The following is a 23,613-nucleotide window of genomic DNA, read 5'->3' as shown; positions in this document are numbered from 1 at the left end:
GTGTGGCAACTGTGGGTGGACCACTTCGTACCCCCACATCCCCACATCTTGACCCAACTTACCTCGGGCATATTTTCAGTCTTCCACGTTTGGTGATCTGCGTGGGGGGGACTCCGCAGAAAGCTTAACCCTCCCCACCCTCCCATTCTTCCTCTCTTTCTACCTTCCTTGTTTGATATTTTTTATATTGTTCTAATGTTCTCTTGAAATTATCCTTCTTTGATCAAAGCATGAAATAAATCCATACAATAATTGGAACCCGATGTCTGTTAGACAACAATTAAGGCATTTTAAGACTGACGCACAGAAAACATAATGATTGTTGTATTACCCCAGGCATTTGTTATGATAACTGGCATCTAAACTATCTGTTCAGTATTTTTTGTATTCGAATGCCTAAATATTCCAATGAATTAATTGAATGAGAAAGGCAACATGTCTAGTGAAAAAATAAAAAAAACGGGAGCTGCATTGCTGAGTTGGTAAACATGCAGACTCCAAGGCTGTCCTACCTAGTGAGTCACTGTCCCACAACAAGTATGTGCGTATCAGGTGTGCCGACCCTTCACTGGATGAAAGGGTGTTTCAGGTAGGTGGCCACATATGTACTGAAGCCAGCCCTGAAGCTTGCACCTTTATAAACCAAACAGCAATAGCAAATCGTATATTTCTGTTCAAGAGGTTCTTCCGTCTACTCTGCCAAAATTAAAAATCAGCTAAAAAAACTGTAGATGCTTGTAAGCAGGTGGAGAACTGCTTAGTAGGTTAGCGGCTAAGGGGACTAGGGGCAGGAAAGGGCAGACCAGGGGCGGACTGACCATTTGGAAACTCGGGCACTGCCCGGGGGCCCAGGGTCAGTAGGAGGCCCCATGAGATGCCCCTGGTACCTTTTTCATAGGCTTTTTTGAGTTTGGGCAAGGACACAGGGGCCCCATGATCCCCTATTGCCCGGGGGCCCCATGAGTTTTCAGTCTGCCCCTGGGGCAGACTCGCTTTATGGAGGTCCATGACCTGGCCACAAAGTATGGGAAGCTAAGACGTTAACCGAGAGCACACATGAGGTCCTCACTAAGTGCTCAGCAGGACCCCATTCTGTTACTGGGAGTAAGGCAACAAAGGTACGCTGGACTGGTGGAGTGGGCACAGGCTCAGCTTGTCCCTCCTAATGAAAACAGTATGAAAGGCACAGTGTGTGTGAATTTTGTGAATTTTACTGTACACAGTATGGGTTCATCTCTGAGTTGGGGAACTGACTTAACGTTAGATTTTTTCACATGGCCACAGTCTCCACCTGGTCCCAGGGCTGATGATGAGTACGTCAGGACTGCATACTGTTATGGTTCTCCAGGTCCCTCGCACAGCATGCCTGAGAGAACATGCTCCGGAGGTCAGAAAAAAGTAAAAAAAAAAAGTCTTCTTCAGCATCTAGGGTCGAGTCCGTGTCAAGAGAACCCACCGTAAGAGCAACACCTTCAAGGGAATCAGCATCTGCTGCTGCCTCTGAGTCGGGCAACTGCCTTAATGTCAGGTTTTCACATGGCTGCAGTCTCCGCCTGGTCCCAGGCATTGATGAGCACGCTCAGCATCAAAGGTACCCCCCATGTGCACAGGTGAAGCTAGACCCCACCCACATACTGACTTTTTACAAACAGACACTCACCTGCCCAAGGATCCAGAACCGTGCTCACTCGAGTAGGTTTCTTCACCAGTCTCTGGTCCCCGGTGCTGGCAACATAAGTGTTGACAGCCGGCTGTGACTCTATGCGGCTTCACAGCCAGCTGCACACTGCACATGCGTGAGCCGTGCTACGCTTGATGAATAGTCCTGAAGCCTTCTGGGACGTGTGACGTGTCCCAAAAGGATGCAGGGAGGGGGGAGTAGAACTTTCGCTCTAATCACCTAGGTGATCCAAGTGGAAGTGAGAGCGATTGCCTTTCAAAACAAGGTACCTGCTCCCTCCCCCTAAAAAAATATGTGCCAAAAGGTAAAGAGGAGGGTGGGGAGGAGGAAGTTCGCTTTAAATCACTAAACAGATTTGTATGTCTCCCAGGGGGTTAAATTTGTGTGCTTACATTGAATCTGCTGCCAGGCTATGGACACTCGAGCATCTACATTTTCTTATTGAGCATTACATGAGCTTCACGAACATCCCTCACTGACCTCTGCAGCTGCAGGCACTGTAGAGTGATACATCATCAATGTTCAGAGCAATGATGACATCTAAGTTATTGCCTCAGCAGCTCCGCTCACTCCAACCAGAAATATAACTAAATATACATTCATAGGGTATCATTGTTTGAAGACTTGGACTTGAATTCCAACTGAAGTTACTATGCAGCATATGAGGTAACCAGGGGTGGACTGACAACTCAAGGGGCCCCCGGGCAATAGGGGATCATAGGGCCCCTGTGTCCTCGCCCACATTCAAACCACACCTAAAAAAGCCTAGGGGCATCTCATGGGGCCCCCTACTGACCCCGGGCCCTCGAGTAGTGCCTGAGTGCTTGAATGGTCAGTCCGCCCCTGGAGGTAACCTAGTAACAACGGATTAAAGTAGATGTAAACCAAAGCACTAAAAACTCATAGAGCATCACACATTAAAGTGGTTTCAAAAGTTGTAGTCAATGTTTTTACATTTGCAGCTCTCAGCAAAATTTTCCCTGGCGATCCTGCCGTGAAGTTCCTTGTTCAAAACCTGTGAGCACAGAGTAGGGGGTGGGGCTGAGCCAGGCTGTGTTTCTGAATAGATGCAAACAGAATGGATTGGGACTGAGCACGCACGAGTGCCCTCATAAGAAGCAGCTTCCTATGGGGGCACTCGTCAGGCAGAGGGAGGAGTAAGGAGCACTGGTGGGGGACCCCAGAAGAGGAGGATCGGGGCTGCTCTGTACAAAACTATTGCACAAAGCAGGTAAGTATGACATGTTGATTATTTTAATTTAAAACATTTGAAAATGTTACAATCACTTTAGGAAAGGGATGCTGTTGAACAACAGTGGGAACAACACACTTCTTTTTTTTTCAGACATTCTTTATGTTTTTGCAGCAACAGGCAGGTAAAAGGTGTTCAATTTACAACCAAAATGGAGATCTCAGTCAGGCAGGCATAGTATTTCCCAATTTGTCACTTAAAAGATGTCACATGATACAATTAGAGGCAGTGTAGGTAAAGTAATGTAGCAACCAAAACATTGGTTAGGTGGATAATGTTGTTCAAAAGTTACTTGGGAACAGTCCACTTCTTGTGATGGGACTCCTCAAATGGGTATTGGACTGTGAAATAACTGGAAGATGTGAACATTATATTAAGAGTCTTCCAGTCTCTGTACAGGGCAACGGGGATTAGTGAACGCATCGAAAGCAGGGGTGGACTGACCATTTGGAAACTCGGGCACTGCCTGAGGGCCCGGGGTCAGTAGGGGGCCCCATGAGATGCCCCTGGTACCTTTTTCATAGGCTTTTTTGAGTTTGGGCACGGACACAGGGGCCCCATGATCCCCTATTGCCCGGGGGCCCCATGTGTTGTCAGTCCGCCCCTGATCGGAAGTTTTAGCACTTTAGGACCTCTAAGGGATCATAATAGACAACAGCTACAGGCTTCTCTTCCATTTTTAAACTGGCACGCGCCACATCAACAAGAGCCAAAATGGTTTCTTTAAGCCTGTCCCTGCAACTCCTCAGGGATAATATCATCCAGCAAGGATTTTTGAGACTCAACATCAGACAGAGCCTACAAAGCAGAAGGCTCAGAGGGTAAGTCATTGAGGTACACTTAGCACTGATCACTGTACTGGTGTCACTGGGAATGTCAGTGACAGTCAGTTCCCACCCAGTGTCAGAATGCCCGCTGCAGTCTCACAATAAGTCATTGATCGCCGCCATTACTAGTAAATAAAAAAAAAATTACAGTATATATACCGCCATTTGTAGACGCTATAACTTTCACGTAAACCAATTAATTTACACGTATTGGGATTTTTATTAGCGAAGACATGTAGCAGAATACATTTTGGCCTAAATTTATGACGAGATTTGATTTTTTAAATTTACTAGACGTGTTCAATAGCAAAAAGTCAAAAATACTGTTTTTTTCTCAAAATTGTCAGTCTTTTTTTGTTTATAGCGCAAAAAATAAAAACCGCACAGGCAATCAATTACCAATGAAAGAACGCTATATTCTTGGGAAAAAAGGACATAAATTTAATTTGGGTGCAGTGTTGCATGATCGCGTAATTGTCAGTTAAAGTAACGCAGCGCCGTAACACAAAGGCCTATCAGGAAGGGGGGGGGAAATCCTCAGGAGGGCAAGTGGTTATTGAACAACTTTTAGGGCCCTTTCACAATGCTTGCTAAGGCCTCATTCACACTGGGCATTTAGCCATGATGTATGAGATCCTGGAATTTTGGAGCAGGTGGCAAGTACAGGTGCACTGGGCAGCCTATAAAACTCTATGATCAAGCAAGCAGTCTGTTTCAGCTATTTTAAAAGGATTTTTTTTAAATTTACTAGACATATTCAATAGCAAAAAGTCAAAAATATTGTTTTTTTTCTCAGAAGTGTCAGTCTTTTTTTGTTTATGGCGCAAAAAATAAAGACCGCACAAGCGATCAAAAACTAACGAAAGAAAACTATATTTGTGGGAAAAAAAGGACAAATTTTATTTGGGCGCAGTGTTGAATGATTGCGCAATTGTCCGGTAAAATAACACAGTGCCGTATCGCGAAAAATGGCCTGGTCAGGAAGGGGAGTAAATCTTCTGGAGGGCAGGTGGTTAAGTGAGAGGTGGACAACCATGGGCGGACTGACCATTTGGAAACTCAGGCACTGCCCGAGGGCCGGGGTCAGTAGGGGGCCCCAAAAAATGCCCCTGGTACCTTTTTCATAGGCTTTTTTGAGTTTGGGCAAGGACACAGGGGCCCCATGATCCCCTATTTCCCAGGGGCCACATGAGTTGTCAGTCCGCCCCTGTGGGCAACACAGCAATCAAAACACTAACAGGCACACTATTAACAACAAATAACTGGGGACTACCTGTCAAGTAGATATTCCTCAAGATGCTAAGATTGTTATATATTACTGTGTGGACTGCAAAGGTTAGAACATCTTCAAGATTTTTAATTGCATAGTGTGTTTACACATTCTACCCCTCGAATCCTGTCCTCATCTCTCTGTGTATAGTGTTCGGCAGGGGAAAGTCTCATTCATTTATGGGAACTTCCTGTGGCTGTAGTTTACCAGACAGCAAAGCAGTGAAAAAAATAAATCTGAGATTTTACATGAGAAAAATAAGTCAGTAACATACTAACTTCTTTAGTGCTTTCAGCACGGCAGAAATCCCCTTTCAGGTGTGAATCTTACATCCATGCTGGGCGCTCACACCAGAGTACAAGAAATGGCACACTGAAAAGCAAAAGAGCCTGCAAGGTAAAAGAACCAGGCAGATGTCACATAAACCATGAAATCACAGAAAACACAACTGCAATAGAGATGGACACAATATGTTATATAAAAGACAGACCTGCTAAGCATACCTCCCTGCTTGTCGGGTTTGTACACATCCTGCTTCATATAGCCCTTTATACAATTCTCAAACCTCATTCTATTTTTCTGTCTATGACATATTCTAAAAAAAAAAAAAAATCTTTAGAATTTTATATTTTACTAACTCTTTTCTCATGTAAAATCCCAGATTTATTTTTTACTTGCTGCAAAAAATCCTCACACTCTGCAGAAGATAAAGAAGAGTAGTTTTACATTTCAGGAAAACAGACTTACAGTTCCCATAGATATGAATTCAATTATATACATAGGTAGTTGCTGTATCCCAAAGCCGAGGGAGGAATTGTCCACCATCTTTTGAGTTTGCATTGAATAATCTGGATCAAATTACAGGCAGGGGCGGACTGACAACTCATGGGGCCCCCGGGCAATAGGGGATCATGGGGCCCATGTGTCCTTGCCCAAACTCAAAAAGCTTATGAAAAAGGTACCAGAGGCATCTCATGGGGCCCCCAACTGGCCCCGGGCCCTCGGGCAGTGCCAGAGTTTCCAAATGGTCAGTCCGCCCCTGATTGCAGGTCAAGCTTCTTGGTCTATATTTGCTGAATTTGTATGCTTTTGGTAGGGGAGGACTAAAGATTGTACTTCCTGCTCAAAATGAAGCCCTGCCTGTGTCTGTTACTAGTTTTTAGATTTCTGTATGTTTATACTGATAGCAATCAGTGCATGTATGTTGAGGTCATCAAAGCTGCATCTACCTATCTGGACCCCTCACTGATCAGGACTGACTGCAGAACAGGTACTAAATGTACAGAGAGGTGGGCAGAATGGTCTTTACATAAAGGTCAAGGCTGGGATACATTTTACATGTATATGCTAAGCTCTCCATTACTAAAGTGTTGTCAGTATAATAAAACTATTTTCCAAAGTTAACATACACAACAGAATCATTATAACACAAAACAGAACACATACATTTATGCATATGAACACATATGTACATCTGTCTATATCAGGGGCGGACTGAGAACTCATGGGGCCCCCGGGCAATAGGGGATCATGGGGCCCGTGTCCTTGCCCAAACTCAAAAAGCCTATGAAAAAGGTACCAGGGGCATCTCATGGGGCAACCTACTGACCCCGGGCCCTCGGGCAGTGCCTGAGTTTCCAAATGGTCAGTCCGCCCCTGGTCTATAAACATAGAACACATATGTGCATGAATTAAAGTACACCTAAACCCAGCAGCAAACATGTAATATACTGCAGCTTACCACTCCTTAGGCACCTTTCACATTGGTGGTTCAATTGGATCTGCCTGTCCAATTTTCAGACGGACCCAGTCGGACCCTCCATTCTCCTCTATGGGTAGCTGGATGTAAACAGACTTGTGTTCATTTACACCTAGCTATCACCAATGCAGCAAAAGCAAACTGAAGGGGGCTTTGCTCCCCTCTGCCTGATCCCTCTGCCGGACCAGATCAGATAGCAGTCGGGTGTAAACACACAGGCGGTCTGTTTACATCAACTGCCCCAAGAGGGGAGCGGGCCGTGTCTGCACTGCACAAGCAGACACGGACCTGTCATCTTCCTGCTCAGAGGGGAATCAACAGATAGGTCTCCTACTGAGTAACAGGATTGCAGGCGGAGTCCGCCCCATGTGAAAGGTGTGGTGTCATCATTAGCTTTACATTTTTCAGGCTAATTACATTTTTGGCAACTACTGAAATATATTTGTTGATTCTGTAAGAAATCCAGTACCCTCCTTGCTTCCTATGCACAGAAATGAAATCTGAACATTTTGCTTCTTGGGTTTGGATGCACTTTAAGAGGAGATCCACAAACATGTTGCAATTTTCCTGAAACAGCAACAATAACCTATATGCTGCACTTTCAAAAAGAGAGAGAGAGAGAGAGAGAGAGAGAGAGAGAGAGAGAGAGAGAGAGAGAGAGAGAGAGAGAGAGAGAGAGAGAGAGAGAGAGAGAGAGAGAGAGAGAGAGGTTTATTTAATCCTATCTATTACATTCTTAGAAAATTGCAGCTACATTGAAATAAAACTTGGCATTTTGTTTTCTGTTGGTACAAATCTGTACCAAACCAGCACTCCCAACTTCTGCTTCACCGAAGCTTTATATGTGTGTGTGTGTATGTATACACACACACACACACACACACATACATACACACACACACATATATATATACACACACATATATATATATACACACACACATATATATATATATATATATATACACACACACACACACACACACACACACACACGTAGTATCCACATACTGGAAAAAAATTGGACTTCAATGCAAAAACGCCCTCTAGTGACTGCAATGCAAAATTGCATCCCATAGACTTCAATGCGTAATTGCGTCCCATAGACTTCAATGCATAATTGCGTCCCATAGACTTCAATGCATAATTGCGTCCCATAGACTTCAATGCATAATTGCGTCCCATAGACTTCAATGCATAATTGCGTCCCATAGACTTCAATGCATAATTGCGTCCCATAGACTTCAATGCAAAATCGTGTTCCCACAGACTTCAATGCAATAACGTCCCCTAGTAGCTTCAATGTAAAATTGTGTTCAATAGACTTCAATGCATAATTGCGTCCCATAGACTTCAATGCATAATTGCGTCCCATAGACTTCAATGCATAATTGCGTCCCATAGACTTCAATGCAAAATCGTGTTCCCACAGACTTCAATGCAAAAACGCCCCCTAGTGACTTCAATGCAAAAACGCCAGCCACATTAACTACATTTATACTATATATATATATTTGAAACTGCTTTCATGAAGCAAACATCCCAGATGCACAGTACACTGAGACTAACCTTCCCGGTAGGTTACAAGGAGCACAGCGATCCCCGCTCCCCATCAATGTACCGCCTGTCACTCATTCTCCAGCCTAGGCTCACCGGAGGGAAGCTCCGCCCTCTCGCTACACACCTTGCCAGGACAGCCAGTCACGATAAGGGTGTGTCCGCTCCCAGCCAATGAAGGACAAGGTGTTTCCCGTCTCTTTAAACTGTTAGCAGCGATCCGCGGGCCAGTGATCAGCTCCAGGGAGAGAGAGATGAGGAGCAGAGCCGGGACTGCACCATGCCAGCCGGCCTCCGCCTATCCCTGGCCGCCCTGTGCCTGCACCTCCTGGTCCTCACCGTCCTGCTGCTGCCGCCGCCTGCCGATGCCTACTTCGGGTCAGAGATCTTTTTCCTCCTTCTATCTCACCTTCTCCTACTACTAGAACCTGATGGGGACCGACTCTGTCCTGACTGCCAATGTTCACTGATCACCTGGGGGCTTCTCATGTAGTTATTAGATGATGTGGGGGCAGGGTGACCATTGTATGTACTAACAAGTGCTGCTGACCACAGGTCCTACCTAGAGGGACTGTATATAATCTGTACAGCCAGGTTCTCTGTTACCTCCACTCAGTGTATGGGCGATGTGATCGTTGCCTCTCCACCTCCCATCACCACTTGTCTCTCTCCTCATTCCTTGTCCTCTGTCCCTATGCCCTCCCTTCATCCCTCTGTCCTCAATTTATCCCCTGTCCTCTGTGCACTCCATAGCCTGTCATCATCCTTCTATATTGTAGCTGCGATCAAATACACCAAAGACATATTTAATAGTAAAACCAGATTATCCTAGTTAGGGGATTATGTCGCAGCCTTTCACTTGCTGTCACATGGCACACAACGGTGATCATATGAAATGATAAAAAAAAAAAAAACCCACTGGGAAAAAAAAAAGTTTTCACTGACAGACACCGATGTACACAGCAATAGGAGGAAATCACAGATCTGAAGAACCAAGGCAACACACTGCAAAAGTGATTCGTGTATGTATTCAGCATTTTTGTAAAGAGAAACTACAAAATACTATTTTAGATGATAAAACTTATAAATAATTTGGAAAGAGCTACAAAGAATTACATACTGATTATAGTTATGTGCTTTTAGAAAGGTCAAACGTTTTCTGTAGGATTTATTATTTTTTTTATACATGATGATATTTCATCTTTTTAGATTGTTAGCTAAATAGATTGATTGCTTAAATACCTACAACAAAAAAGTTTCTGCTACTTTCCCAACAATATAAGAATTTGTTTTTACCGACAAAAATGTGTTCTTTATAGAGTGACATTATGCAAAGTTTTTTGGAACACATTTATTTTGTATAGGCGAAGCATTAAAAAGAAAAAGTCCAGGTAGCCTTTTTATTCTTATAGAAGAAAAAAATGTGCATATATATATATAAATAACACACACATTGTTTTTTTTTTTTAGGAGGGTTGTTAGCCTTTGATTAATTCAGAATGTTAGGTGTTTAGGTGATATGTCTTGTTTGCTGATTTGTTATTAAAGATTCAAGCTTTCTGAAAAAGAAAAAAAAAAAAAAATTATATATATATTATTATATATATATATATATATATATTCATTTTTTGACAGATTTTATATATATATATATATATATATATATATATATATATATATATATATATATATAAATAAATAATCTGTCAAAAAAGAATATACATATTTTTTTTTTTAGAAAGCTTAAATCTTTAATAAATATATATATATATATCTATATCTATATCTATATCTATATATATATATATCTATATCTCTATCTATCTATAAATTTACAAAAACAAAACAATATATACATATATATAAAAAAATAAATTATATATATATATATATATATATATATATATATATATAAAAATGTATTTTATTTTTTTAAGTATATATATAAATCAGGGGTGGACTGACCATTTGGAAACTCGGGCATTGCCCGAGGGCCCCGGGTCAGTAGGGGGCCCCATGAGATGCCCCTGGTACCTTTTTCATAGGCTTTTTTGAGTTTGGGCAAGGACACAGGGGCCCCATGATCCCCTATTGCCCGGGGGCCCCATGAGTTGTCAGTCCGCCCCTGATATAGATATATATATATATCTTTACAACAGCCAGATTAACCTACAGTAACTTCTGTAGCTGTTCAGTCAATGAATTAAGCATCAACAGTGAGGTTTTTCCAATGTCAGCTGTCTGTAGGACAGGACATTTTATATATATACCCTGCCATTGAACAGATCTCTGCAAGAAGATCAAGGCACACTCAGGTCATAGGAGAAATATATGTCTTATAAGGGCATCATCTATTCAGTGGATTATAGTCTACCAGCACTGCACTCCACCACTGAATACATTTTAGGGGTATATTATAAAGCCGAGAATAGGACATTCACCAAACTCTCAGGTGGTTATCATTCCCTGTAGGTGAACATCCAGATTCTCTTGCAGTAAATATTTGGTTAATGGCCCCACATATTATTATGTATATGATAATTATATATGATGCATATAACTACATTGGCTGGGTGAGAGAAGGAGCAGCCAGGTCAGGCCAGGTAAATGGCTACTAAACATTTGGGGTGTCAATCACCAACCACAGGGACAGACCACCGCTGGACACAGGGACAGACCACCGCTGGACACAGGGACAGACCACGCCCACTGTACAATTGTCAATGTGATGGGCACAGTGAGGACAAATGTGTCAGGCACAGACGCGCGCACATATATATATATATATATATATATATATATATATATATATATATATACACACACACACACACACATACACACACACATTGTTTTTTCACTAAAAAAATTATCTTTTTATTTCCAAATCAAGTAGAAGGAAAGGGTTAAGGCCCCTTGATACATACCTGTTTTTCATCTTCTTTTCTCACCCTTCTCTCCAGCAGATTTCCCTTTCCTGTTTTCTCACAGTCCGTTCTCTGCCCCCTCCCCGCATAGATCTCTTTCTCTCCCAGTATTTGTGTACGGTGATTTGTGCTGAGCTCTCAGACCTTGAAATGAAGAGATTTTCTCCAAATATTTACATTCATAAAATCACATAATATGGGTAAACTGCAGGTGATGGCAGGGAGGAACAGATTATCGGACGGATGGTTCATGTGAGTGATAAAACAAATCCTTGGCTCCTGAGTATATTCAGTTACATTCCCAGACTCATTTGTCTTTATAAATGAACACAAGTGCCTATAGTACAGAGTTGGTCTAAAATGTAAGTCATTTTCAGAATGTTGGTACTCCACGTTCCACACCTCCCAATTAAACAGTACATGTCCATTCTCTTCATTTTAAACTAATTGGACAGGACAAGAAAACTCAGGCCCAAAAAGTTCTAAACGGTTACCTGCTTTAGTAAATCACTCTAAAACTAATTGCATCATTTCCCAAATGTGTCCTCTGCACAGAATAATAGAAGTAATTAGTATGTTTCTTTTAAAATGTTAGTCATGTATAATATACAGTACCTGTGAAAGACATACCCTACAAGGCCAAGGTCAGACAGAAGCCTTCAAAGTCGTAACAGTAGTTTCTATACTATGAAACTGGGTTTACTGTTCTTATTATGCTGACCATGTACATAACTGTACAATCATGTAATATAAACTTTTGTTTCTGCAAATGGATCATCTCTTCCAGAATTGGACTGCTATGATTATCTTGATCTAAAAAGGATGACGCATCCTAGAAATAAATCCAGCCAAATTGTCCTCTTCCTTGTGTCAAGGGATCACATGAGATGATCAAACCTAAGGATTAATATTTTATCTTTAGATCTGTGGCCAGCATAAAAAAAAGAGAGAACTTAGAGGTGTGGACTTCAAAAAATGTTAGAAATAGAAGCCAGATTACATTATAGATCAGGCTGTATGATAGACATAAGCAATAATATATATGAACAAAACCTACTCCTAGATTGTAAGCTCCAAGGACCAGGCCCTCCTATCCCTCTTGTATTGAACTGTATTGTTGCTGTATTGTCTCCCTTTATATTGTAAAGCGCTGAGCAAACTGTTGGCGCTATATAAATCCTGTATAATAATAATGATAATACAAGAAAAAACAAAACACAACACACAAGTAAGTAAACAAAAAAGACTCATTAAAACATTCACCCGACTGAGCAGAAAAAGGGCTTCTTCGTGCTCTAAGCTGTGACGATGGAATAGGGCTGGGGAGGCAGTGGGCATGATAACGGGCAGTTTGACATGAAAAAAATAAAAGACCACCCATCTTTTTATGCCACAACTCAAAATCTTAATAAACAGAGAGAGATGGATATTTGTCTATTTAATTCTATATATTGTTAAACAGCATAATTAATGCATTTCTATAATACAGTTATATTTCATGGTTGATGACCTGGCCTGGGTCAGCAATGTTTATAAAAAAACGTCCTTTTTAAACCATTTTTTAATTATTTTTCAAAAACAAACCTTTAAGTAAAAAAAACCCTATACTGGATGACTACAGCCTAAAAGTTTTTTTTTTTTTTTTTTAAGATATTATACAGGCAGGTCCATACAAGGCCATGGTAGATTCCAACAAAAGCAAACTCCAAAAAAAGACACTTGATATCAAGTACATAGTTTGTAAATACAGATATTCTGTTCCTGTTTGGTTACTGGTTAGTTTCAGTGTATATGCGCCTTCTGAAATTTGGAAAATTTAGTAACTGCAAAAGTTTCACAAAGCGAATTGTTCTTGCCTTCACTAGACACTATGGAAATTAACATGTGCTTTAGATGCATTCTATATGCATTTTCACTGCTTTCAAGTACCTACAAAACTGACCTGAAGACAATTAAGTGAATTATTTTTCAAACTGGACTAATTCAGAGAACTCCTTGTTTTTTTGTTTTGTCTGAATATTGCATATAGCAATATTGCATATTATCTGAATATTACATATATCCAACCTATGGACATTCATGCATTCACAATTTATATATAAATGTGTATAGTAATAATGAAATATATATTGATATCAGCCAGTTGGCAAAAAAGCTTAAGATTTGGAAAATCTGTTTGCTTCTTTATATCTTGATCAGAAAATACACATTAGTAGTAAGCAGTAGATACCGTTTTTTTAATGCATGTCCATGTATTTTAATTTAGGGTGCACAACTTCTATTAACTATGTTTTTGGGTTTTTTGTTGTTTTTTTTATTAACTTTAAGCAGGGACTGCATGTTTCTACACTGAAAAAGTAGGAAAATTCAGTCTGATGTCAATAAGACATGTCTGATTAAATGAGTGTATTATAAAAAAAATAATAAAAGAAAAATCCTAGTATACAAAAAATGCATAACAATTTTGTGGAATAATTATATACTGTAAACCTGATATTATGATACAGGACAGGAAAAAAGAACCAAGAATGTATTAACAGTACAAATCAAGCCAATAAATGCAGAAAGTTTACCTATATGTATTCTAAGGGATTTAAAAACCAGCCAGTATGTAATAATGTGTCAATGCTCAGTAGTATTTTCACAAACAAAAGACCACTAAATACTTTTTACAACAGTCACTTTAAGTAGCTTAGTACAGGAGGCGGCATCCCACCGGAATGAATGAAAATAGTTTATCGCCCTATGCATGTGTAATATACAAATCACTTGTGTCCATGCCATGTGTATATAAAGCATGCAATAGCTGCACAATACAATATTTGATTTAGAAGTCAAAAGCAATGTACACATCAAAACAGCTCATAGAAATTAAATCAGAATCAATCCTATCTACTCCTAAAAATTAAAAGGGGAATGTAATTGGTTGTTTTGAGTTTCTAGATTTTGGCTGATAAGCCCATACATATTACAACTAAATATGTAGTTACTGCCTTTCAGTACTCACCATATTGGTATATATTTTTAACATGGGCTACAAATCAAGGACTATAAACTGTATATATGGAAGGTTGGAATATGGCTTGCTACAGTTGGGTTTCATAAGAGTTAACAGCAGACAAGTAATAAGTACATTCGAGTGTCATACTCCTTTTTCACCGAGTTCTTACTTCATTGGATGGTGGTAGGGAAAGTGGCTGTATTATGCAGTTAGTACAATGGTCTGCCTCTGGTCACCCTGAGTGACTTTTCACTTGTTGTATTATACTATGTAGGCTTGATTTTACAATGAAAATTGAAGGTTCTTAAATTCTTACTCATCAGGTAGCCAACCTATGAGCCAAATTATATTCAAACTTTCCTACTCCGCAAAGGACATACCTAAAATGCTTTCTATAATTATGCATGGTATGTTATTGTATTATGTACTCAGGTTTACATATTTAGTTATTTTATTTTAAATGTGTATTAGTGCGCGTTTTGCCTAGATTGTATTATTGTTCCTACCGAAACCTGAGTACCTTTACTTCGCTTTCATGTATACCATGTTCTGGAATGACAATAAAACTATCCCTATCCTTATGTTTTTCTTGTCCTTTGCCTATACAGACTGACAAGCAAGGAGTCCCTCTCTCACTACACATCACCATCTCCTGCAACTGGCAGCGCCCACAGCCGACCCCACCTAAAACAGTGTGATCTGCTGCCTCTGACCCGCCGCCAGAGGAGACTGTGCCGGAAGGAACCTGGCCTGGCAGAGGCACTAAAGGAAGCTGTACGACTGGGCATTGTGGAGTGCCAATTCCAGCTGCGTAGCGAACGCTGGAACTGCAGCCTGCAGGGCAGGGGGAGCCTCCTGAAAAGAGGTAAGGTAGTTGGGCCAACAATGGCTCCTCAATAGAAAGAATCTTTAGATAATGCTAATATTAGAAAATGCAAAAACTAAACTAAGGAGCCAACCCTAATTGGAGCAGGTTACATTGTCTAGTAAAATCTTGCCTAAGAAGTGGATATGGATACCATCTACTCCCTAGCTTTATGTGGTGTGTGGTGATCATTCTGAGTTTTAGCTGTAATGATAGTGGTGGTCATTCCCTATATACAGGGGTGTTTATTATGCCTAGGTATGGATGAGACTTTATCAGAAATATTATGGTGGTCAAAGGTTTATCGATGATTATGTGTAGTGCTGGTCACTAGGTTGTTGCTTTGGTTGTCAACCCTTCTGCGTCTTATTAGCCTGCAGAGCAGCACTGTTAGACTCGTGCGCCAAGGTTAAATTAGTGATGTTGTCAGGGAAATAAATGAAACAGACTTCTACAATAATAACAGAAATCAATAAAATTGTTCTTTCCTCAGGATTTAAAGAGACAGCATTCCTGTATGCAGTGTCGGCTGCAGCACTGACTCACTCATTGGCCAAGGCCTGCAGCGGAGGCAAGATGGAGCGTTGTACGTGTGACGACTCTCCCGGCCTGGAGAGTCAGCGGGCTTGGCAGTGGGGGGTGTGTGGGGACAACCTGCGACACAGCACACGTTTTCTGCAGAACTTTTTGGGCCAAAAAAAGGGGGGAAGAGACACAAGAGCCAAAGTGGACTTACATAATACTCACGCAGGCATTAAGGTGAGTGCGCAACAATTAGCAAAACACCCTGACCTAAAATCTTTAAACATAAAGTTGGTTTGGCAGTATATAAAACATTAGGAAGGAGACAAGTACTTTATATATCCAGCTGTATAGTTATAAAATAAATGTCCCCCTGTACACATCTGTGCAACAAATGGATAAAAAGGATGTATGACAGAAACTGGTTTGAATTTCAGTTTACAGATGGCACAAGTTGACATAATCCAAAACTACAAACACAAAAAAACATCATATAGATCTAAATGTTTTTATATTTAGAATACAAGCAGAGCATGGCTGTCAAAGTGTTTCATTCTGTTTCACGTTTGAATTCTAATTAAGACCAGAAGTACTAAACTTCATGTACCTCAACTGACTGTATACATCCAGTGTCTGCAAATGTGGTGCCAAGCTGCTTGCATTTTTGGCTTTCAGTTACTTGTAAAGACACCAGAAATGGGTATTTGGCTGGGTTACAATGGAATGAGCCCTGGTGATCATAATGAAGATAAAGATGACTCGAAAGAGTAACAGAAGGGACAATATACCTGAGAGGGTCACTGTACCTGCTTATGTTAGGCTCTACAATATACAATGTGCTCCTCTACTGTAGGATGAGGAGGGACAAGATCCATGGAAATCCATGTGTCAAGGGACACAACCCAAGTGTGTATGCTGCCATCTTTGATATATCCATGCCCAGCTGACCATTAGGAGAAAAAAAAAAAGGAAGATTTACAGTATATACTTGACCCTAAACAGAGTATAAATGTCTTCATTTCCTTGCCATGCTCAGGTGAACTGCTAAAGCAACTGAGCCATATAACTACCTAGATGTGGCAAAAAACTGATCCACATGGATGTTGTCCTGACTCCTTGGATTTCTTCCCTTTTATTCCTCTAGAACCCACAGCAGAACCAAACTAAGACAATATTCTGCCTACTGCTCACTGTATATGTATGTCTTTCAATCAAATCACACAATGTACATTATTTTCCACAAGAATATTGCAGAATGCTGCAACTGACTTGAGTGTCTTTACATAACTACACAATGATGAGGTTTACAACATTTTCAAATGCTAGTACTGCTTGGAAAGGCTGTATTCTAGTGTAACATCAACTATGTGTTCAGCCCTATTGTACCTAGAAAAACTGGATGGCCTATTAAGAGTATTATGTGTGATAACCAGACAAAGTTATAAGTTAGACCAGCCATGACAGAAATTAGATCTCACTAGACCAATTACGTAAAATGCTAAGTTCCTGGCTATCATTTTGATCGTCAACATTTTATGAGATTGATTTAAAATAAAATATGCAAAAGAACTGAACTGCATACTTGTCCTGGGTCAGTTGCTCAAAGTATATTTCTGTCATGGCCGGTCCCTAACTTTAAACTCTGGGCAATCAGCTAAACACATAGATGAAATACGCCTAAAAGAGCTGTTTTACCTGCCAAAGGATTCGTTTTTCTGCTCATCCAATCCTGAAATTTGCACAGTTCTGCCTGACAGGGCAGGATACCTAACATTTTCCTCTGCTGCAGTTAAGAATCACTTGTCCCTCCCCCATCCTGGGACTGAACAGTGAAAGAAGAAGCAGTAGACTGGCAAGCTCTTATTTGTCTTGTGTCCTTGCCAACACATGAGCACTGCGGTGCAACAAATTGGCTCCTTGTGCTGCTTCTCCTCTCCCACTCATAGTTCTGCTGTACAGCCAGTTGTAAGAGGCCGATACCCAGGTCAAATTCAGGCACATATACTGCTAGCATTTAAATATAAATTCAATAAAGCATTAATGAATACAGAGCTGCTTTATCAGTTGTATTTTATATCTTTTGAGCTTTAAAGTGGTTCTATAGCCTAAATATTTTTTACTTTAATGCACTCCCTACATTAAGGTAAAAAATGTTTAGGTAATAGTATTGCCTCCCTCACCCACCTTATACTTACCTGAGTCCTCACTCAATCCAACGCTTTGCCTGGCTGGAGTCTTCTCTCTTTCTCTACCTGCTCAAACAGGGACTGACAGGCAGCAGTGGGAGCCTGCTGCTGTCAGTCAGATTCAGTGAGAAGGGATCAGGGATTGAGCCTACACAAGTGCCCCCATAGGAATCAACTTGTTATGGGGCACTTACAGAAGAGGAGGTGCCAAGAGCGCCAGCGGGGGACCTGAGAAAAGGAACTTTGGGGCAGCACTGTGCAATGGAATTGCACAGAGCAGGTAAGTATAAACCTGTTTGTTATTTAGAAAACGTTTTACAACCATTTTAAAATAAAAAAAGTATGTCCCTCCCCCCATACATTTTTTTTCCCCTTTTATTTTTTACTGCTGGGGTGTTCTCAAAAAACATACTCACGTGCCAAGTGAATCCAGCTATGCCCTGCTGAACACGGCTGCACGCCGTGTCTTGCACTGTCTTCCTGTGTCATCTGCAACTGACTGTCTCTTGCTAGTTTAAGCAGCCAGCACCCTGATAACACACCACCAGGTACTCAGGCCACAGTGTTGAAGCTGATGCCCCCTGGGGTATGTTGTTATGTGCATATTCCAGAAGGCTTCAAAAGCAGAGGAGCCATCATTCTCACCTAGGCGAGAATGGTGATACAGGTAGAAGGAGGCTTTTCACATTTTGGAGGGCAAGAGGCTTGTGGGGTTTTAAAGCTCCAAGTCTGTGAAGTGGAGGTCCACTTTAAGTTAGGAAATATCCAGTTAATGACAAGTAGTGTGACTGTTTTTGTTCAGGTCCTGATTTTTTTCCCTATTTGTTCATTTTTAGGCTGTAAAGAGTGGGTTAAAGACAACATGCAAGTGTCACGGAGTTTCTGGGTCTTGTGCAGTACGCACCTGCTGGAAACAACTTTCCCCCTTCCACGAGACGGGAGCTCTGCTCAAAGCAAAGTATGACAATGCCCTCAAAGTCCTGGGAGCAACAAATGAGGCAGTTGGGGGCCACGAGTCTCTAGGACATTCCTTCGCTGGCCGTGCTATTCGCTCTACAGATCTCGTTTATTTAGAAGACTCTCCAAGCTTCTGCCGCACCAGTCGCTTTTCTCCTGGGACTGCAGGAAGAGTGTGCGCAAGAGAGACCACATGTGACAGTCTGTGTTGTGGTAGAGGGTACAACACCCAAAGCCGAATGGTCACTTTTTCCTGCCACTGTCAAGTACACTGGTGCTGCCACGTGGAGTGTCAGAAGTGCGTTCAGCAACAGGACACCTATACATGCAAACAATAATGTCAACGTGGACTATGTGAAGAATAATACATTGCAAAAGGGGCTCATTCTGCCTCTTATTCATGAGACTGCATTGTGCACATAAAGGAAAGGGGTACATCATGGGACTTGTTAAGACTACATGAACTGACGATAAAGTACTGGATGTTGTCACTGATCTTAATACTTTACTTTGACATGGGGTATATTCCATTCAGCATTGGAATATTTCAAATTATAACTATGCAGAGATATTTATTCCACATTCCAAACAGCCACTGCCTCTTAAACACACTTTAGATCACTGCCCAACATATGCTGCAACATTTAATGTCAGCTCTGCAATTAAGTTTCATCCGCAGTATTTTGCATTGGTTAGTTCTGCGTAATCCATTGGCTAGCATCCAATGCTAGTCACGTGATTGGTTCCACCTAAACGAGAGCATCTAAAACCAGTCACATGATTTGTTTCCACCTAATCAAGAGCATCTAAAACCAGTCACATGATTTGTTTCCATCTAATTAAGAGCATCTAAAACCAGTCACGTGATTTGTTTCCACCTAATCAAGAGCATCTAAAACCAGTCACATGATTTGTTTCCATCTAATCAAGAGCATCTAAGACCAGTCACGTGATTTGTTAGGATCACACGTTTTCTCAATACCGGCTGCACATAGGCCACAGATTTCATTTCACCTGCAAATAACTCAACCATAACCACAAAGAGGAAAATCTTATTTATATAGACCACCAAGGACTCAACATTTTCTGTACATAAATGTCCTAATTTACACGTTAATGTGTTGTAGAGATATACAAAAGCTGATGTCACCAGGCCACTGCACTTGCCATCTATATATATAAAAAGAGATTTTAATCTCTATGGTGACTGTGTGTGTCAAGAGATATAGTCATGTCTCAGAATACTCAAAGTGCCAAAATGCAATGCAAAGTGATCATGTTGTTTGTATTTTCAAGCATGTAAATGTCTACTGACACAAGCAGTCTCCTTAGAGATAAGGAGACTATATGATGGCCACCATTGGAGGGAGGCAATGTAGATCCTGTTCATGTCTACACATACCTTTATACAGTGAACTCTAGTCAGAACCTGATTACATCTTATAGAGATGCCCAATTGTGCTCTCTCTCTGCCTTCCTCACAGTTGCCCTCCCAACACCCTGCTTATGTCCAAGATCTGTCTTGACCATTGTCTTCTGAAAATGAGACGTGTATGCAATAGCAAGTGTTGATCTACAGCAACTGTCCACAGCCCATGACGTAGGAGCCACATATGGTTCCTGCCAGCTGCTCAGTACCTGTGTATCTGAATATTCCATCACTGTAAAAAGGTTGCCAGTCCTATGGATCAGATCCTAAATTGGACCAAACTACAGATTCAGTCAAGCTCATCCTTAATATTGATTATCATTTTGTGGGCAAATATCCCCTGTCCAGTATAACAAAGGACTATCCATAGAACTGTGATTACAAGAATGCCTATTTCAGACTAAGTAGTCTAAAGGCAAATGTTTGTGTGCACTATTACAAAAATATACAAAAAACAACACTTGGGTACAATTCTTCCCTCTAGCACCAACAGTTGAGCACAATTCATCCCACAGATGCCAATGATTCGGTAGAATTCCTCCAACTGACACCAACAATGTAGTACAACTCCTCCCACTGACACCATTGATGGGGTACGATTCCTCTCTCACTGACACCAACAATAAGGCACTGTTCTTCTCACTGACACCAATGATGGGGTGCAATTCCTACCACTAATGCCAAAAACGGGGGAAAATTCCTCCCACTTACAGAAGTATGGAATTTTTTTACTCCCAACTTACCACTGACCCTGGGCATTTCCTACTCTCACTAGCCACAGTCTATCCCACCTAAAAACTGAAAGCCAGAGAACCAGCCCTTTGATTAGAAAGTGTGAGGATTCCTCAGCTAGAGCAGCAACATGTCTTCTAAGGCCTCTTTCACACGGGCGGTTGTTCTGCCACTTGTAAATACATGTTTTTTTTTTTTCATTTTAAAATTCCAACACTCCTGGCACAGAGATCACTCACGTTTGTACATTGCGTTTACTTGTGATTACGTGCGTTTCCACGCGGCTGTGTTTAGCTGAGATAGTAAATTCTTGCCTTTGCTATAGCAACTGTTAACTTATTTTTTCTTTGTAGTGCGATTACCTGCGTTTATGTACAGACAGCTGCAGTACAATGCTCCTGGACGCTGTCAACTTTTTTTTTCCTAAATGCATAAAATCGTATGTTATGAAAACATTGCTAAACGCAGTGTGTGAATGGAGCCATAGGGATGCATTGTCTGCATTTAGCTGCAGTAAATAAGTTCCTCTAACCACAGCTAAAAGCTGAAATCTAACTGCCCGTGTGAAAGGGGCCTAATTGTCTATACCTATTTTTGCATGTGTAATGATAATGGTAAAAGTATACTTGTCACATATACAAGGACATGGATGCCATTTTGAGGGCAGGATTAAAATTAGATCTGCAAATGCTCTAAAAACTAGCAAACTGACAGAAAAATGTCTGTCAACTCCCGCTGGCACCCCAGATAATTCAAACTGTGCTTTTTATTTCCTCCTGCTTTAGCAAGCCCTAACAAATACATTATACAGTGCTTATTACTAAGGTAATCCAAAGTGTAAATGGCTCGTTACCATGCAGTAAACCATTGCAGCTAATCAGAGTTCAGTTTACTGAAGTTTAACACTCATTGGTTGCTTTGGAGTACTGCACTTTGAACAACCTTAGTAAATGAATCTGATAGGGCCTTCAAATATGCATGATGCAAAATGCTGGGCCCATACCGTCTACCTCATGTGTACAGCAATTAGGAACAGTCAAGCAAACAAATCTATATATATTTAAGTTATTTAAATCTGCAGTATACCCGCTGCATGAAGACACTTCCTGCATGCTTAGAGATATGTATATAGGTATTGGTAAAGCAATATATTTATATTTTTGCCACTGTGTACATAGAAGACACTGCACTTCAAATGTGTTTATATACTGCTCTGATATAAAAATATTTTTTTGTTAAAAAACCCTTTGTGTGTTTTCTTTGGATGATATAGCACCATGTGTTATATTGTGATGTGTAGTACCTTGTTGCTTGATCCCATAAATCACATCCCCGTCATTGGAAGTCTATGCAGTAGTTTACCATATACACAAATCGACAAACAGAAAAGATGCTATATTCAGCATAACAACCTTTGTCATCTACATCAACCGCTCTCAACCAGGGTGCTCTGGAACCCGAAGGTTCTTCTGATGGTTGCCAATCGAAGAGAGCACATCACTGACCACCAATGTACGGGGGCACTTTACTGACCAATAATATAAGGGAACACATCATAAGTTGCCATTAACAAAAGCAGGTGCTTCTCCACTGAGAGAATATCATTGACCACCAATGTACAGGGGCACTTTACTGACCACTAATATAAGGGGACACATCTTAAGTTGCCATTAACAATAACAGGTGCTTCTCCACTGAGAGAATATCATTGACCACCAATGTACGGGGGCACTTTACTGACCGGTAATATAAGGGGAGACATCTTAAGTTGCCATTAACAATAACAGGTGCTTCTCCACTGAGAGAATATCACTGACCACCAATGTACGGGGGCACTTTACTGACCACAAATATAAGGGGAGACATCTTAAGTTGCCATCAACAAAAGCAGGTGCTTCTCCACTGAGAGAATATCATTGACCACCAATGTATGGGAGCACTTTACTGACTGGTAATATAAGGGGACACATCTTAAGTTGCCATCAACAATAACAGGTGCTTCTCCACTGAGAGAATATCACTGACCACCAATGTACGGGGGCACTTTACTGACCGCTAATATAAGGGGACACATCTTAAGTTGCCATCAACAATAACAGGTGCTTCTCCACTGAGAGAATATCACTGACCACCAATGTACCAGGACACTTTACTGACCACAGACATAAGGGGACACATCTTAAGTTGCCATCAACAGAAGCAGGTGCTTCTCCACTGAGAGAATATCAGTGACCACCAATGTATGGGGGCACTTTACTGACCACAAACATAAGGGGACACATCTTAAGTTGCCATCAACAAAAGCAGGTGCTTCTCCAATGTCCACCAATGTAAGAGAACACAGTTTTCATCTGCATTTCGTTTCTGGCCATCATTGTTATTAGTTTGACTTCATTATTATTACTGAAAATAATTTTGCCATAAAAAGTCAAGAAAGGCTGATTTAAACCAACAAACAGCTAGTCGGTCCTAATCAAATAAGCCATGATGGCTGTTTGAAAGTCTTTCAACCTGGGATTTCAATTTTTGTTGCCTGGCATATAAAAGTTAGCAATAGAGACAGAGACAAACGAAAAGAAAAAAAAAAGAAAACATATAGAGTCAATTACCTACTGCTACACACTTGTCATAGGTGAACGGCTAGTGAG

At 40.9% G+C, this 23,613-nt stretch overlaps 1 protein-coding gene across 1 annotated transcript; it reads left to right on the top strand.

Moving 5' to 3' along the window:
• The first annotated feature begins 8,601 nt into the window (after positions 1–8,601).
• WNT9B (Wnt family member 9B) lies at positions 8,602–22,208 on the top strand. Its single transcript, XM_089674620.1, has 4 exons — positions 8,602–8,724; positions 14,883–15,139; positions 15,633–15,898; positions 18,684–22,208. The coding sequence occupies exons 1-4, from the start codon at positions 8,627–8,629 to the stop codon at positions 19,140–19,142; spliced, it is 1,080 nt and encodes a 359-aa protein (XP_089530746.1). The 5' UTR covers positions 8,602–8,626; the 3' UTR covers positions 19,143–22,208.
• The last annotated feature ends 1,405 nt before the right edge of the window (positions 22,209–23,613 follow it).

Source organism: Staurois parvus, unplaced genomic scaffold, assembly GCF_062004578.1.
Source record: "Staurois parvus isolate SC_StPar_1 unplaced genomic scaffold, SC_StPar_1.0 ptg000151l, whole genome shotgun sequence".
Taxonomy (NCBI): domain Eukaryota; kingdom Metazoa; phylum Chordata; class Amphibia; order Anura; family Ranidae; genus Staurois; species Staurois parvus.
The sequence above is the reverse complement of the archived record's forward strand: the minus strand, read 5'-3'. Positions and strand labels throughout refer to the sequence as shown.